This window comes from Camarhynchus parvulus, unplaced genomic scaffold (genome assembly GCF_901933205.1).
Source record: "Camarhynchus parvulus unplaced genomic scaffold, STF_HiC, whole genome shotgun sequence".
NCBI classification, from domain to species: domain Eukaryota; kingdom Metazoa; phylum Chordata; class Aves; order Passeriformes; family Thraupidae; genus Camarhynchus; species Camarhynchus parvulus.
Window position 1 is genome coordinate 92,203 of NW_022148237.1, and position 15,886 is coordinate 108,088.

The 15,886-nt window shown below is 67.4% G+C and overlaps 2 protein-coding genes across 2 annotated transcripts; both read left to right on the forward strand.

The window, feature by feature from the left end:
* The first annotated feature begins 400 nt into the window (after positions 1–400).
* On the forward strand, positions 401–2,096 carry MRPL11 (mitochondrial ribosomal protein L11). The gene is made up of 5 exons (XM_030969942.1): positions 401–553; positions 651–746; positions 836–929; positions 1,257–1,416; positions 1,904–2,096. Exons 1-5 carry the CDS (start codon positions 416–418, stop codon positions 2,013–2,015), a joined length of 600 nt encoding a protein of 199 aa, XP_030825802.1. The 5' UTR covers positions 401–415; the 3' UTR covers positions 2,016–2,096.
* A 9,721-nt stretch (positions 2,097–11,817) lies between these two features.
* B4GAT1 (beta-1,4-glucuronyltransferase 1) lies at positions 11,818–14,072 on the forward strand. The gene is made up of 4 exons (XM_030969886.1): positions 11,818–11,872; positions 12,318–13,098; positions 13,154–13,595; positions 13,833–14,072. The coding sequence occupies exons 1-4, from the start codon at positions 11,818–11,820 to the stop codon at positions 14,022–14,024; spliced, it is 1,470 nt and encodes a 489-aa protein (XP_030825746.1). The 3' UTR covers positions 14,025–14,072.
* Positions 14,073–15,886: the final 1,814 nt, after the last annotated feature.

Genomic DNA, 15,886 nt, shown 5'->3' on the forward strand with positions numbered 1-15,886 from the left:
GGGTCCTGACCCGCCCCCCCCCCCTCCTGCCCTCGGACCCCTCCCCAACCCCCCCAACCTCCGGCCCCTCCCCCCGCTGCCCCTCCCCCTCCGCGCTCCGCCGGGAGCCCCCAGGTAAGCCCGGGGTGGGGGAGGGGCGGGGAATCCCCTGGGTGGGGGGGGGGCGGGGATTCCCACGTTCTTCCCAAGCCACGCCCACCCCGCCCTCAGGCCACGCCTCCTCTCCCTTCCGTAGTTTTCGCGCCCATTTGTTGGCCACGCCCCTTTCCCCATTATATTCCCCGCCCCCTCCTCGGCCACACACCTTCTGCGCTCCTATTGGCTCGCGTCGGCCCCGCCCCTCCTCCCCGCGCCTCTGATTGGCTCCGCGGCGCCCCGTGCCACGTGACCGCCGGTCCCTCACGGAGCCGCCGCCATGTCGCGGGCGGCGCGCTCGGTCCGGGCCGCGGCCGGGGCCAGGTCGGCCCCGGGGGCGGCCCCGAGGCCCGTCCGGATCCTCATCCCGGCCGGCGGGGCCGCGCCGGGGCCGCCCCTGGGGCCGGTGCTGGGGCAGGTGCGGGGCGGTTTGGCGGGAACCGGGGGGGTTTAGGGGTGTCCCGGTGCCTCCCCCGGACCCGGCCCGACCCCGACCCTCCCCGGTGCTTCCTCAGCGCGGGGTCCCCATCGCCGCCTTCTGCAAAGACTTCAACGAGCGCACCCGGGACATCAAACCCGGGGTCCCTCTGAGGGTCCGGCTGCTCGTGCATGTGAGTGGGGGAGGGGGGAAGCACCGGGATCCCCGCGGGGCACCGGGACCCTCCCTGACCCCCCCAGTGACCCCCCGGTGCCCCCCCAGCCTGACCGGACCTACTCGCTGACCATCGGGACCCCCCCCACCTCCTACTTCCTCAAGGCCGTGGCCGGAGTGGAGAAAGGCTCATCCAGACCTGGTCAGGGAGGGGTTTGGGGGTCCTGGGGGGAATCTGGGGAGGCTGGAGGGGTCCTGAGGGGGAATTTGGGGGTCCTGAGGGGGAATTTGGGATCGTGGGGAGGGATCTTGGAGTTCTCAGGGAGCTCTGAGTTGCCGGGGGCTGCTCGAAGGGTCCTGGGGGGATTCTGATAGGGATTTGAGGTCCCTGAGGGAATTTTGGGGTTCCTGGGTGGGATTGTGGGGTCCCTGCAGGATCTGGGGGCTCTGGGGGTGATTTTGGGGGTCCCAGGGGTGATTTTGGGGGTCCCGGGGGTGATTTTGGGGGGTTTCTGACGGCGGCCCCCAGGCCATGAGCCGGCCGGGGTGGTGTCCCTGGCGCAGCTGTTCGAGGTGGCCGTGGCCAAGCAGAGGGACCCCGCGGTGGCCACACGGGGGACGCCCCTGCCCGCCCTGGTGGGATCCCTGGTGGGCTCTGCCCGCAGCCTCGGCCTGCTCGTGGTGCCCAGGTGGGACAGAGCCCTGGAAACTGAGCCTGAGAGCCCCAAACCCACCTGAAAACCGACCCAAAAATTGACCCCAAAACCTACCCAGAGACTGACCCCGAGACCCCTGAAACAGCCCCAAAACCAGCCTTTGATCCCCCCCAAAACCAGCCCCAAAACTGCCCCAAAACCGCTCCCCAGAACAGCCCCAAAAACGCTCCCAAACCCAGCCCTTGTCTCCCAAAACCAACCCCAAAAACTGCCCCAAACCCACTCCCCAAGCAGCCCCAAACAGCCCCAAAAAGCAGCTCCTGAGCCCCTAAACTCTGCCCCAAACCCCCAGAAACAGCTCCAACCCCCCCCAAATGACCCCAAATGCCCCTCCAAATTACCTCACCCCCCCGAACTGACCCCAGACCCCCAGAATGACCTCAAACCCCCAAACTGACCCCAAACCCCCCAGGCTGACCCCAGACCCCCCAAATGACCCCAGGCTGCCCCCCGCCCCCAGGTTGACCCCCCAGGCCGTGGCCGATGTCCAGCGGCGCCACCGGGAGCTCCAGGCGGCCGCAGCCCCCCCGGGCGGGCAGGAGGAGGACGAGGGGGGGGCCCGCGGGAAGTGACCCCTCCCCAAATCCACCCAGATCCTCGGGGGGACCCCAAAACTCGGGGACCCCCCCCCCAAATAAAGAGCTCCTGCCACAGACCCGCGTGGGGCTTGTAACTGGGGAGGGGTCCTGGAATGTCTGGGGCTTCGGGGGGGATTTGAGGGGGGGATTTGGGAGATTTGAGGGGGGGATTTGGGGTCTTTTTTGGGGAATTTGGGAGGGGATTTGGGGTCCCTTTTGGGGGATTTGGGGTCTCTTTTTGGGGGATTTGGGGTCTCTTTTTGGGGGGGTTCCCTCGCTTTTGGGGAGGGGGCGAGTGGGAGTTCCTTGGGCCTTCATCCTCATCTTCATCTTCCTCTTCATCTTCCTCCCCCTCCTCCTTCCTCACCCCCCCTTTTATGGTTCTTTTTCCCTTCTCATCTTCATCCCAGTTCCTGCCTCATCTTCCTCCCCTTCTCCTTCATCCCCCTTTATCCTCCCTCATCTTCCTCCTCCTCTTCATCATCCTCAGCGCCTTTCCAGCTCCTTCCTCATTCTCATCCTCAATTCATGCCTCATTTTCCTCCCTCCTCATCCTCCTACTTCCTCCCCCTTTTTCTCCCTCATCTTCCTCATCTTCATCTTCATCCTCAGCGCCTTTCCAGCTCCTTCCTCATCCTCATTTTCTCCATCTTCATCCCCTATTCCACCATCTTCATCCTCCCCCATCTTCACCCCCCTCCTCCTCATCCTCTCTCCTTCCTCATCCTCTCCTCCCCGTTTTATGGTTCCTTCCCCCTTCCCATCTTCATCCCAGTTCCTTCCTCATCTTCCTCCTCCTCCTCATCTTCATCCCCTTTTCCACCATCCTCATCCTCCTTCATCCCCCTTCATCTTCCCTCGTCTTCCTCCTTCCTCATCCTTCATCCTCATCGTCTCCATCCTCATCCTCCTTCATCCTCATCCTCCTCCTTCATCCCCCTTCATCTTCCCTCGTCTTCCTCCTTCCTCCTTCCTCATCCTCTCCCCCTTTCCAACTCCGTTCCCATCCTCATCCCCCCCCCCATCCTCCCCCCCAAACGCCGCCGTTGCCATGGAAACGCCGCCGGAGCGGGGGCGGGGGGGAACCCCGGGAATTCGGGGAGACCCCCGGGAATTTTGGGGGGGGTCTCGAGAATTTTGGGGGGTCCCGAAAATTTCGGGGGGGGGTCCGAGAATTTGGGGGGGGGTGCCGAAAATTTGGGGGTTTCTGAGAATTCTGGGGGGTCCCGATGCCTCGGGGGATCGGGGGGCGCCCAGACCTTTGCGGGGGCCCCGGGGGTCTCCCCCTCCCCAACCCCCCCAGAAGCGCTCCCGGGGGGGCCCCGCCCGGCGCGGCCCCGCCCCCCGCGCTATTTTGGGCTCCCCGCGCTATTTTTGGCTCCGCGGCTTCGGCGCCCAAATTTGGCAGCGGCGGAGCCGGGGGGGGAGGGGCGGGGGGCGGAGCCAGAGCCGGGGGCGCCCGCGCGGGGGAAGGGGAGGGAGGGGGAGGGGGAGAGGGGGATCCCAAAGGCCCGGGGGGAAGGGGAGGGGAGCTCCGCCCCCTCTGCTCGTCCGGGGGTCCCTCCGGCCGCGGTGACCCCGCCTGTGGTCACTCTGGGCTCCCCGTGGTCACTCTGAGGCCTCCCGTGGTCACTCTGAGCCCCCCGTGGTCACTCTGGGCTCCCCGTGGTCACTCTGAGCCCCCCGTGGTCACTCTGAGCCTCCCGTGGTCACTCTGGGCTCCCCGTGGTCACTCTGAGCCCCCCGTGGTCACTCTGAGCCTCCCGTGGTCACTCTGGGCTCCCCGTGGTCACTCTGGGCTCCCCGTGGTCACTCTGAGCCCCCCGTGGTCACTCTGGGCTCCCCGTGGTCACTCTGAGCCCCCCGTGGTCACTCTGGGCTCCCCGTGGTCACTCTGAGCCCCCCGTGGTCACTCTGAGCTCCCCGTGGTCACTCTGAGCTCCCCGTGGTCACTCTGAGCTCCCCGTGGTCACTCTGAGCCTCCCGTGGTCACTCTGAGCTCCCCGTGGTCACTCTGGGCTCCCCGTGGTCACTCTGAGCCCCCCGTGGTCACTCTGGGCTCCCCGTGGTCACTCTGAGCCCCCCGTGGTCACTCCCACCCCCCCTCCGGCCACGCTGACCCCCAGGGACCCTGCTGACCATCACTGGACCCTCTCCCTCCCCCCACTGAGCCTCAATGGTCCCCCCAGCCCCCAAATGCTGCTCCCTCTCCCCACTGACCCCTCCAGCTCCTCCATCCCCCCACAGCCCCACACTGACTGCTCCATCTCCCCACTGACCCCTTGCTGCCTCCTCCATCTCCTCCATCTCCCCATTGATCCCCACTGCCTGCTCCATCTCCCCACAGCTCCCCATTGATTCCTCCATCTCCCCACTGACCCTTCCAGCTCCCCATTGGTTCCTCCCTCTCCTCACTGAGACCCATTGCCTGTTCCATCTCCCCATTGACCCCTCATTGCCTGTTCCATCTCCCCACAGCTCCCCATTGATTCCTCCCTCTCCCCACAGCCCCCATTGACTCCTCCATCTCCCCATTGACCCCTCATTGCCTGTTCCATCTCCCCACAGCTCCCCATTGATTCCTCCCTCTCCCCCCCACAGCCCCCATTGCCTCCTCCATCTCCCCATTGACTCCTTCATCTTCCCATTGATTCCTCCATCTCCCCATTGCCCCCTCATTGGCTCTTCCCTCTCCCCATTGATTCCTCCATCTCCCCACAGCTCCCATTGCCTGTTCCATCTCCCCCCATTGCCTCCTCCCTCTCCCCATTGACCCCCATTGCCTGTTCCATCTCCCCATTGACCCCCCCCACCCATCTCCCCCCCTCCCCTCCCCCCCGGGGCGTGTCCCCCTCCCCTCCCCCGCCCCCCTGGCCCCGCCCCCTCTCCCGTCTCCATCTCCAATTTCGGTGCGATCCCTGCGTCCCCCCCGTCCCCCCTCGTGCGTCAGCGTCACCGGTGACGCTCCCGCCGCGTCCCCCCGGTGTCCCCCCCGCGCGGGGGGCGGCGCGGGGCCGGTGACGCGGCGCTGACGCGGGGCCCGGGCGCGCATAAAGCGGCGGCCCCGGGCGGCGGCGCGGGCGGAGGATGCTCCGCTCCACCAAAGGCGCCTCCAAGGCGCGGCGGGACCAGATCAACGCCCAGATCCGCGCCCTGCGCGACCTCCTCCCGCTGCCCGACGGCGACCGGCCGCGCCTCTCCTACCTGCACGTCATGGCCCTCGCCTGCATCTACACCCGCAAGGGCGCCTGCCTGAGGCCAGGTGCGCGGAGCCGGGAGCGGCAGCGCGGAGCGGGGACGGAGCGGGGACAGGACCGGGAACGGGGACCGAGCGGGGATGGAGCGGGGACAGGACCGGGAGAGGGAGCGGGGACGGCACCAGGACCGGGGATGGACCGGGAGCGGAGCCGGGACCGGGGATGAAGCGGGGAACGGGAGAGGGACCGGGGATGGAGCAGGGACGGGACCGGGAGAGGGAGCGGGAATGGGGATGAAGCGGGACCGGGGACAGGACTGGGAGAGGGAGCAGGGATGGAGCCGGGACCGGGGATGGAGCGCGGTTGGAGCCGGGAACGGCACCGGGACAGGAGCGGGGACCGGGGATGGAGTGGGGATCGACCCGGGGACAGCAGCGGGGACGGGAGCGGGACCGGGAAATGGAGCAGGACCGGGGAGAGGAACCGGGGATTGAGTGGGGATGGAGCCGGGGACAGCAGCGGGATGGAAGCGGGGACGGGAGCAGGAGCGGGGATGGAGCCGGGAACGGCGCCGGGATGAGAGCCGCACCAGGGATGGGATCGGGGACCGGGCTGGGACCGGGGCCGGGGCAGCACCGCGGAGAGCGACCGGAGGTTCCCGTTCAGCACCGCGGAGAGCGGCGGGGACCGGGAGGGGCAGCGGGACGGGGAGCGGCAGCGGGGACCGGGATTGGTGACAGGGACCGGGATTGGTGACAGGGACCGGGGTCGGGGACCGGGATCCGGGATTGGGGATCGGGGACCGGGGACCGGGGTCGGAGACAGGGACTGGGACCGCGGCAGGGACAGAGGAACCGGGACGGGGACGGGACCGGGGAGGGTCCGGCTGCCCCGCGGGTGCCGCCTCGGCGCCGGGCGGGCTCTGAGCGCTGTCCCCGCGTGTCCCCACACCAGGCCCGAGCCGGGGCGCGCCCCTCGAGCTGCTCGGGGGGCCCGAGCTCGCCGACCTGGTGGCGTCGCTGCCCGGGTTCCTGCTGGCCGTGACCCGCGAGGGGAAGCTGGTCGGGGTCACCGACAACGTGGCGCAGCACCTGGGCCACTCCATGGTGAGCACCGGGGGGCTCGGGGGTCCCGGGGGGCTCCGGGGGGGCCGGGGGCTCACCCCGGCCTCCCCCCTGCCTGCCCCCCCAGGTGGACCTGGTGGCACAAGGGGACAGCATCTACGACCTGCTGGACCCCGCCGATCACCCCCTGGTGCGGCACCAGCTCAGCCTGCCCGGGGCCCCCCAGGCAGGTGGGTGGGGGTCCGGGGGGTGGGGGGGTCCTGGGGGGTCTGGGGGGCGGGGAGGGAGGAGAGGGAGGGACGGGATGGGATGGGATGGGATGGGATGGGATGGGATCAATGAGGAGATGGAGGGGTGGACAGAGGGACAGAGGGAGGGACAACAGGACAAGAGAGATGGACAGAAGGACAAAGGGATGGACAGAGAGATGGACAGGAGGACAGAGGGATGGACAGAGGGATGGACAGCCGCACAGAGGGGTGGACAGAGGGACAGACAGCCGCACAAAGGGTCGGACAGAGGGACAGCCGGACAGACAGCCGCCCTCTCCCCCCGCAGAGCGCCTGTTCCGCTGCCGCTTCACCACGTCCCGCGCCTCGCGCCGCCCCAGCGCCGGCCGCAAGCTGGTGCTGCTCAGGGGCCGCTTCCAGGAGCCCCCCGGGACCCCCGGCGCCGCCCCCCCCGCGCTCTTCGTGGCCTTCTGCGCCCCCCTGGACCCCCCGCCCTGGCCCTGCCCCGACTGCCTCCTGCTGCCCGCGTTCCAGAGCCGGCACGCCCGCGACCTCGCCCTGCTCGACGTGTCCGACAGGTGGGGGCGGCACGGCTCACCTGGGCACGGGAGGGGGCTCACCTGGGGGTCCCATCACGGTGGTCAGTGGGTGACCCTGTCCTGCTGTCCGCAGTGTCCTGGTGCACCTGGGCTACGGCCGGGCCGAGCTGCTGGGCCGCTCCTGGTACCGCCTGCTGCACCCCGAGGACCTGGGGCACGTGGCCCGCCAGCACCTGCGCCTCGGTCAGTGTCCCCTGCGTGTCCCTGCCACCATCCCTCGGCTGTCACTTTGTCCCCAAGTCCTTCTGATGCCCCATCCACTCCTGTCCATCTGGTGTCCCCTTCGTCTGTCATTTGCCCCCCCTGTCCCCATTGGTGCCCCTGTCGATGCCCCTCCCCACTCACCCGCCCACTGACCGTCCCCTGTCCCCACTGACCGTCCCCTGTCCCCATGCCCGCCCCTGGGGCCCGCCCCACAGCGGGCGGGGTGGTCAGCTGGGGCGCGCTGCAGCGCAAGGACGGCCTGGGCTGGACGTGGGTCTACACCCGCCTGCGGCCGGAGGGGCCGGCCCTGCTGGCCCACAACTTCGTCATCAGGTCAGTGCCCAGCGGTCAGTGGTCAATGCTCAGTGCTGAGTGCCCAGCGGTCAGTGCCCAGTGCCCCTGGTGACCCCGGGTGGCCGCAGCCCGCTGACCGCGCTGTCCCCCCGCAGCGAGGCCGAGGCCTGGTGCCTGCGCCAGCAGCTGGCGGCCGAAGCCCCCCCGGGACCCCCGGAGCCCTTCGGGCCCGGCCTCGACTTCCCCGGGAGCGGCGACCCCGGAGCCGGCCTGGAGCTGCCCCTGGGGCCCGGCCTGGGCGCCCTGGGGCTGGCGGTCAGCGGCCTGGGGGCCGATGGACACGGGCTCGGACACGGACACGGCGCTCCGGCCACTGCTGACCCCGGCCTGGGCTCTGGCATCGGACACGGGCTCGGACACAGCACTGACCCCAGCCTGGGGTCCGGCATTGGACACAGCCTCGGACACGGCGCTGACCCCGGCCTGGGGTCCGCATCGGACACAGCTCGGACACGGCGCTGCGCCGCCGCTGACCCTGGCCTGGGAGCCACCATCGGTCACAGCCTCGGAGCTGCCCTGGGCAGTGGCGTGGAGCCCGGCCTGGGGTCCGGCATCGGACATGGCCTCGGACACGGTGCTGTGGCCACCGCTGACCCTGGCCTGGGGTCCGGCATCGGACACAGCCTCGGACACAACACTCCGGCCACCACTGACCCCGGCCTGGGGCCTGCTGTTGGACATGGCCTGGCAGCCAACGCCACGGTCACCGTTGACCCCGGACTTGGGACTGGCATCGGAGACACGCGGCCTTGGGGCCACCGCTGGACACGGCCTTGGGGCCACCGCTGACCCTGGCCTGGGGGGGTCAGTGGCCCCGAACGTCGGCCCCGGCCTGGGCTCGGACACTGGCCTGGGCCTGGGCGTGGGAGGCGGCCTCAGAGTGGACATCGGCCTGGGCGTGGCGGCCGGAGTGGACGTGGGCCCCGCTGACCTCGGGGCCGAGCTGGGGCCGGGCAGTGTGGCCGGAGTGACCGCCGGCGTGGCGCTCAGCATCGGGCCCGGCCTAACGGGCGGCGCCATCAGGGCCAGCGTGGGGCTGGGCATCGGCGCGCCGCGCTGCCCCCGGACGTCGGAGTGACCGTCGGGGCCGGAGCCGCGGCCGGACTGACCCTCGGGGCCGGCCTGGGAGCCAGCACGGGGTCAGCTCTGCCGGCCGGAGCTGGACTGGACAACGCCGGCCTCGGACACAACGCTGGTCTCGGACAGAACACTGGACACGGACAGAACCCTGGGCTTGGACACAGTTCTGGGCTCGGACAGAACGCTGGACATGGACAAAATGCCAGCTTTGGACACAACCCCGGGCTCGGACAGAACCTCGGCCTTGGGCAGAATTCTGGCCTTGGACACAACGCTGGGCTTGGACACGATTCTGGCCTGGGACAGAACACTGGACATGGACAAAATGCCAGCTTTGGACACGACCCCGGCCTTGGCTCCAGCGTGGGCCTGGTGTCCGGAGCCTCCCTGGGCCCCGAGCTGGACATTGGCCTGGGCTCCGGGCCCTGCTCGGACGCCGGGCTGGGCTCGGCTCTCGGCTTCGCCGTGGGCGCCGCGCTCGGCTCCGGCCTGGCCCAGCCGGACCTCGGCGCCGACCCCGAGCTCGGGCTGGGCCTGGCGGCCCCGCTGGCGCCGCCCGCCCCGCCGGGGCTGCTCCGCCTGGGGCTGGGGGTGCCGAGACCCCCGGCCTGGGCGGCACCGGGACCTGGACGCCCCCCTACACGCCGCGCCAGGCGCCGCCCGCTTCGCCTTCGGGCCCCGAGCCGCCCGAGGCCGCCCCCGAGAAGCTGCCGCCGAGCCCCGAGAGCCCCGGCGGGTCGCGGTCGGGGCGGGGTCCCGGGGGCGCCGCCGGGGCCCTGCTGACCCCGAGACGTCGCCGCCGCCGCCGGCGCCCGCGGCCGGGCCGGCGCTGCGGCGGCTGCTGCAGGGGCTCGCGGCCATCGCCGCCCGCGGCGCGCCCCCGCCGGGCCCCGGGGCCGCCCCCGGCCCGCCGCCGCCGCCCCGGCCCGGTCGCCCCGCGACCCCTTCGCTGCCGCCGCCGCCGCCGCTGCTGCTGCTGAGTTGTATCAACTCCCCCAGAGCCGCCTGCAGGACGCCTTCCGCAAAGGTGCGCCGGGGACAGAGGGGACAGAGGGGACAGGGGGGACAGAGGGGACAGAGGGGACACGGGACACGGGTAGGGGGACACGGGCAGGGGGATGGGGATGGGGACGGGGATGGGGACAGGGGACAGAGGGGACACGGGCAGGGGGGGACTGGGGGTTTTTGGGACAGTTTATGGAGATTTTGGGGAGGTTTTGGGGGGGGACAAGGGACGCGGCAGGTACGGGGGGGTTTTGGGGGTTTTTGGGACAGTTTATGGAGATTTTGGGGAGGTTTTGGGGCAGCTTGCTGGTTCTCAGGGTGGTTTTGGGGGTTTTCGAGATGGTTTTTGGGGCACTTTTGGGGGTTTTGTGGCGGTTTGGAGTTTCTGATGTGGTTTTGGGGGCAGTTTGGGGTTTTTGGGGCAGTTCTTGGGGCAGTTTTTGTTGTGGTTTTGGGGGCTTTTTGGGGCAGTTTTTGGGGCAGTTTTTGGCGCGGTTTTGGGGGCAGTTTGGGGTTTTTGGGGCAGTTTTTGGGGCAGTTTGGGTTTCCGGCCCGTCCCTGACGTGTCCCCTCTGTCCCGCAGCCGGAAGCCAGCGCGCCCCGTCGTTCTGAACTGAAGTCTGTGACGCGACTTGCCCCCAGTATGGCATATTGTCATTGTCACCCCGGCCCGGCCAGCGCCCCCCGGCCGGCCGCCCCCCTGCCGCCCCCCCTTTGGGGCCGCCCGTGCTAATTTAACTCGTAACGAGTCTCTAAGGTAATTGGGGGGGGGCTGGTGGCCCCCCGCCCCCAGCCCGGACGCCGGGGACCGTCCCTCGTGTGCCCTCGGTGTCCCCGTGTCCCTTGGTCACCGTCCCTGCCACCTCCCCCTGCTCGGGCTCTGCGTTTTCGGCAGAGCCCCCCCCGAAATTGTGTCCCCTCCCCCCCATCCCCTTGTGGGTGTCACCCTCAATGTCCCCAAGGCGGGGGACCGAGGCACGATGTGGCTTGATGTCCCCAATGTCCCCAATAACGTCCCCAAAATGTCCCCAATTTCCCCAATTATCTCCCCAACGATGTCCCCAGTTATCTCCCCATTAATGTCTCCAAAATGTCCCCAATGTCCCCAATAATGTCCCCAAAATGTCCCCACTGTCCCCAGTGCTGTCCCCAATGTCCCCAAGCCCTGGGGCTGAGGCACAATGTGCCTCGGTGTCCCCAATGTCCCCGACACCCTCCAAGGGACATCCTGGCCTGATGTCCCCAACGTCCCCAACGTCCCCAGTGTCCCCAAAGCTCCTGATGTCCCCAGTCCCCCCAACGTCCCCGATGTCCCCAAGGGACGCGGGACCTGCTCGTCACCCGCAGCAAAGCCTGAGACCCCCGATGTCCCCAACGCGTCCCCGATGTCCCCAACGCGTCCCCAACGCCCCCAACCCCACGGACTGAGCCTGTTCAGCGTCCCCAGTGCCACCGATGTCCCCAAGGGACGGGGACGCCGTCACCGCGCTCACGGGACCGAGTCCCCAACGCGTCCCCAATGTCCCCAATGTCCCCAAAGTGTCCCCAATGCCCCCCCGGCAATAAAAGTGTCCCCAAGTCTCTGTGCCTGTGACAGCTCCTTTGGGGAGGGGGTGGCAATTTGGGGAGGGGAGCAGAGGCTGGGGGGATTTGGGGGGCGCCGGGATTTGGGGAGGATTTGAGGAGGATTTCAGAGAATTTGGGGGGATTTGGGGAGGATTTGGGGGGATTTGTTGGAATTTGGGGGTCCCAGGCGTTCCGCCGGAGCCGCCAGGCCCCGCCCCCAGAGCAAAGCCACGCCCCCGACGATCAAACCACGCCCATAGGGGCGCGGAACAGCTAATCTGCATAACCCCGCCCCTCGTGTTTGAGGTCACGCCTCCTCCGTCCCGCGCATGCGCAGCTCCTCCCGGCGCTGGCGCAGCGCGGTGAGTCCCGGACTGGTCCCAGCGACCCCGAACTGGGACCAGCGACCCCAAACCGGTCCCGATCCCCCCGGAACGGCACCCGGACCCTCCCCCCATCCCCTAAACTGCTCCCAGCACCCCCGAACTGGTCCCAGCATGCCGGACTGGCCCCGGCTCCGCGCCGGCCCCAGCGACCCCCAGAATCCTCCCAGTGAGCCCCAGTCCCCCGTCCCACTATAACCCAGTGCCCCCCAGACCCCCTCCCAGTATAACCCAGTATAACCCAGTGCCCCCCATGACCCGTGCCCGGTTTTTGGGGGGCTGTGCCTGGTTTTTGGGGGCCCTGGCCCTGCTGCAGACCCTCTACCTGCGCTTCCCAGTATAACCCAGTATAACCCGGTACAACCCATGACCCGTGCCCGGTTTCTGGGGGGCTGTGCGTGGCTCCTGGGGGCCCTGGCCCTGCTGCAGACCCTCTACCTGCGCTCGCTGCCGCCCCCTGCCCACCCCCCCCGCCCCCCCCAATCCCGCCCCCGCCCCCCCCGGGGGGTCCTGGACGCCTCGGGCTCGTTCCGCGTGTTCCGGGACGTGCTGGGCGCGCCCCCGCGCTGGGCGCGCGCGCCCGGCCCCGAGCTGGTGCTGGCGGCGCACGGGAGCCCCGGGCGGGCGGCGGCGGCGCTGGGCGGGGCGCGGGGCGGCTCCTGGGCGGGGCCGCTGTCCCTGGCGGCGTTCGGGGAGCCCCGGGCGGGGCTGCGGGAGCTGCTGGCGGCGCTGGGGGGCCCTGCCGCGCCCTGCGGGGCGGCTCCGCCTGCACGTGGTGCAGGGGGCGGCGCGACCCCCGCCCCGCGTTCCGCCCCCCCAGAGCCCCCCCCAGAACTGGCCCGGGGGGTGCCGGGGGGCCCTGGCCCGGCTGGCGGCCGCCGACCCCCCCAGTTACGCGCTGGGGGTGCCGTACCCCGGGAACCTGCTGAGGAACGTGGCCTGGCAGGGGGCGGCGGGGGGCGGGCCCGGGCCGGGACCCCCGCCCCACTCCTGGGGGCGTTTCGTGCTCGTGCTGGACGCGGACGTGGAGCCGAGCCCGGGGCTGCGCGAGGGGTTCCTGGAGCTGCTGCGGAGCGGGGGCCTGGACCCCCGAAACTGGGGACGGGACCCCGAAACCTGGGGGGAGCGGGACCCCGAAAATGGGGGGGTGGAGCCCAAAATCTGGGGGGGACAGGGCGACCCCGCAGCTCCGGGGGCTCGGGGGCTTTTGGGGGCTCAGGGCGATTTGGGGAACCCCGAAACTTTGAATATTCAGGGCAGTTTGGGGCTTCGAGGGGATTCGGGGAACCCCAAAACTTTGGGGGCTCCCGGTGGGCTGGGGGCCCTCAACACCTCGGGGGTCCCCAAGGTCCTGGGGGTCCCCAATGGCCTGAGTGACCCCAACACCCGCCCTGAGTGACCCCAAAACCCTGAGTGACCCCAATGCCCTGAGTGACCCCAAAACCCTGAGTGACCCCAATGCCCTGAGTGACCCCAACGCCCTGAGTGACCCCAACATCCTGAGTGACCCCCATGCCCAGATTGCCCCCCATGACCCACATGACCCCCACGCCCCGAGCGCCCCCCCCTGGGCCCGGACCCTCTTTGTCCTCCCGGCCTTCGAGGTGCGGGGGTCGCGCCCCCCCCCGGGCTCCAAGGCGGAGCTGCTGCGGCTCTGGGGCGCGGGGGAGGCCCGGCCGTTCTACGGGGGGCTCTGCCCGCGCTGCCAGGCCCCCACCGCCTTCGGCCGCTGGCGGGGGCTGCCCCCGGCGCCCCCGGGCCCCCCCCGGCTGCGCGTGGCCTACGAGGTGCCCTGGAGGGACCCCTGGGAGCCGTTCTTCGTGGCCCCCGCCCGCGGCGTGCCGCCCTTCGACGAGGGCTTCCTGCAGTACGGCTTCAACCGCATCAGCCAGGTGGGAAACGGGGGGAATGGGGGGTGGGAGAGGGTCTGGGGGGATCCTGAGGTGACCACGGTGGCCTTGGGGTGACCCTGGAGGTCAGGGGGTGCTCGTGGTGGCCTCGGGGGTTGTGGGCTGGCTCTGGGGTGGTCACGGTCACTGTCGGGTGGCCGTGGGGTGGCCGTGGGGGCTGGGGGTGTCTCTGGGGTTCTGGGGTCACCGGGTGTGACCCCCCCCCCCGTTGCCCCCCAGGCCTGCGAGCTGCACGTGGCCGGGTTCCGTTTCGCGGTGCTCGACGGCGCCTTCGTCACGCACCGGGGCTGGAAGGAGCCGGGCGGGTTCCACGCGGGGCGCGAGGCCGAGCTGGGCCGCAACCGGCAGCGCTTCCGGGAGTTCAAACGGGGCCTCAAACTGAAATATCCCGACTCTGACCGGCGGTGCTGAGCTCACCTGGGACACCGAACACACCTGGGACGGCTGGGACACACAGGGGGACACCTTGGGGCAGCTGGAACCCTCCATGGACACCTGGGGACACCTGGGACTCGCCCGATGGACACCTGGGGACCCTCCATGGACACCTGGGGACACCTGGGACTCGCCCGATGGATGTTGGGGACACCTGGGGACCCTCCATGGACACCTGGACGCCCCCTGGACACGAGGGCGCCCGTCCCTCAGTAAACATGGCCGCCTACCCATGATGCCTCTGTGTGGGTGATGTCACGGGGGCGGGGCGAGCGGCTGCCTCCAGTCCGGACCAGTAAAACCCAGTGCGCGAGGCCGCGACCCAGCCCGGGTTGTTTACCACAGCAAACTACAGCTCCCAGCATGCATCGGGTGCCAACATGGCCGAATTTCCGCCGCTATATAAAAGCCACAGCGCCCAGGATGCCTCGGGAAAAAAAAATGGCCGCCACGCCACTTCCGGTTTTGCCTCGAAATTTGAACTTCAGTTCCCATCATGCATCGGAAGCACGTGGCCGGAAGTGGCGGTGGACTACAGCTCCCGTCGTGCACAAGGCAAAATGGCCGACTTCCGGTTCGCCATGTTCTGGGAATGGCGGGAAGGCGCAGCGGCGCCGCCTGGCGGGCGGGGGGACCAAAGGGGGAATTTGGGGAGGGGGAGGGGCAGAAAGAGCCGGGGGGGGAGGGGCGATAGGAGGAGGGCCATTTTTGGGCCAAAATCCCAAATTTGGGAGAGGCGCGGGGCCATGCTGGGGGGAGGGGACCTGACATTGGAGGCGGGGGGAGGGGACAGGATCCCAAATTTTGGGGCTGGGGGGCTGAGACCCCCAAATCCAGCGAGAGGATCCGATTGGAGCGAAAAACCCCAAATCTGAGCCCAAAAAAAAACCCCCAAATGACCCAAAGTGCACCAAAGTCGCGGTTAATAAACAAATTTTATTTGCGTTTTCCACCCCGGATTTTCTCCCGTTAATCGGCGTTAAAGTGCTGCAAAGGGAAAAGGTTTCTTCCATTCTCTGAGGGTTATTTATTCTTTTTTTTAAAATTTTTATTTTTAATTTAATTTATTTAAACTTCCCCCCCAAAAAAAAAAAAAGAAATCCTCACAAACAAAACTTTACCCCGGATGATCCTTTTAAACTCTGGGGACGAACGAGACGGAAACGGGCGGTTTTATCAAATTATGGTACAAAGGGTGTAACAAACACAACAAAACCAGCCATAAAACAGCTTAAAAAAAGGAAAAGGAAAAGAAAAAAGGAAAAAAAAAGGAAAAGAAAAGGAAAAGAAAAGGAAAAGAAAAGGAAAGCAGCGGCTCGGGGCTGGCTCCGTCCTGCCCGGGCCATTCGAGCTCCGGGTCTTGTGCCACTGATCCAGCCCAGAGCGCACAGCGCGGCTCCCTGGTTTGTTTTTAGGAATAAACCCGCGGTTCAGCTTTATTTTTAATGATAAACCCACGCTTTTCAGTTTATTTTTAATAATAAACCCATGGCTTTGGTTTATTTTAGTAATAAATTCATGTTTTGGGTTTATTTTATGTATTAAATCCATATTTTGGGTTTATTTTATGTATTAAATCCATGTTTTGGTTTATTTTATTAATACATACATTTTCTTTGGTTGATCTTATTAATAAATCCATATTTTTTGGTTTATTTCTTTGGCTAAATCCATTTACTTTTATTTTTTAATTGTGCCCCTTTGGTTTATTTTCTTAACAGAGCCAATTTTGCCTCTGTTAATTCTTTATTTTTATATTAATTTCTTTAATAAATCTTTTTTTATGGCTCCACATTTTTACTTTGCTTTTCTTTTTTTTTTTAGCAATTCCAGTTTAT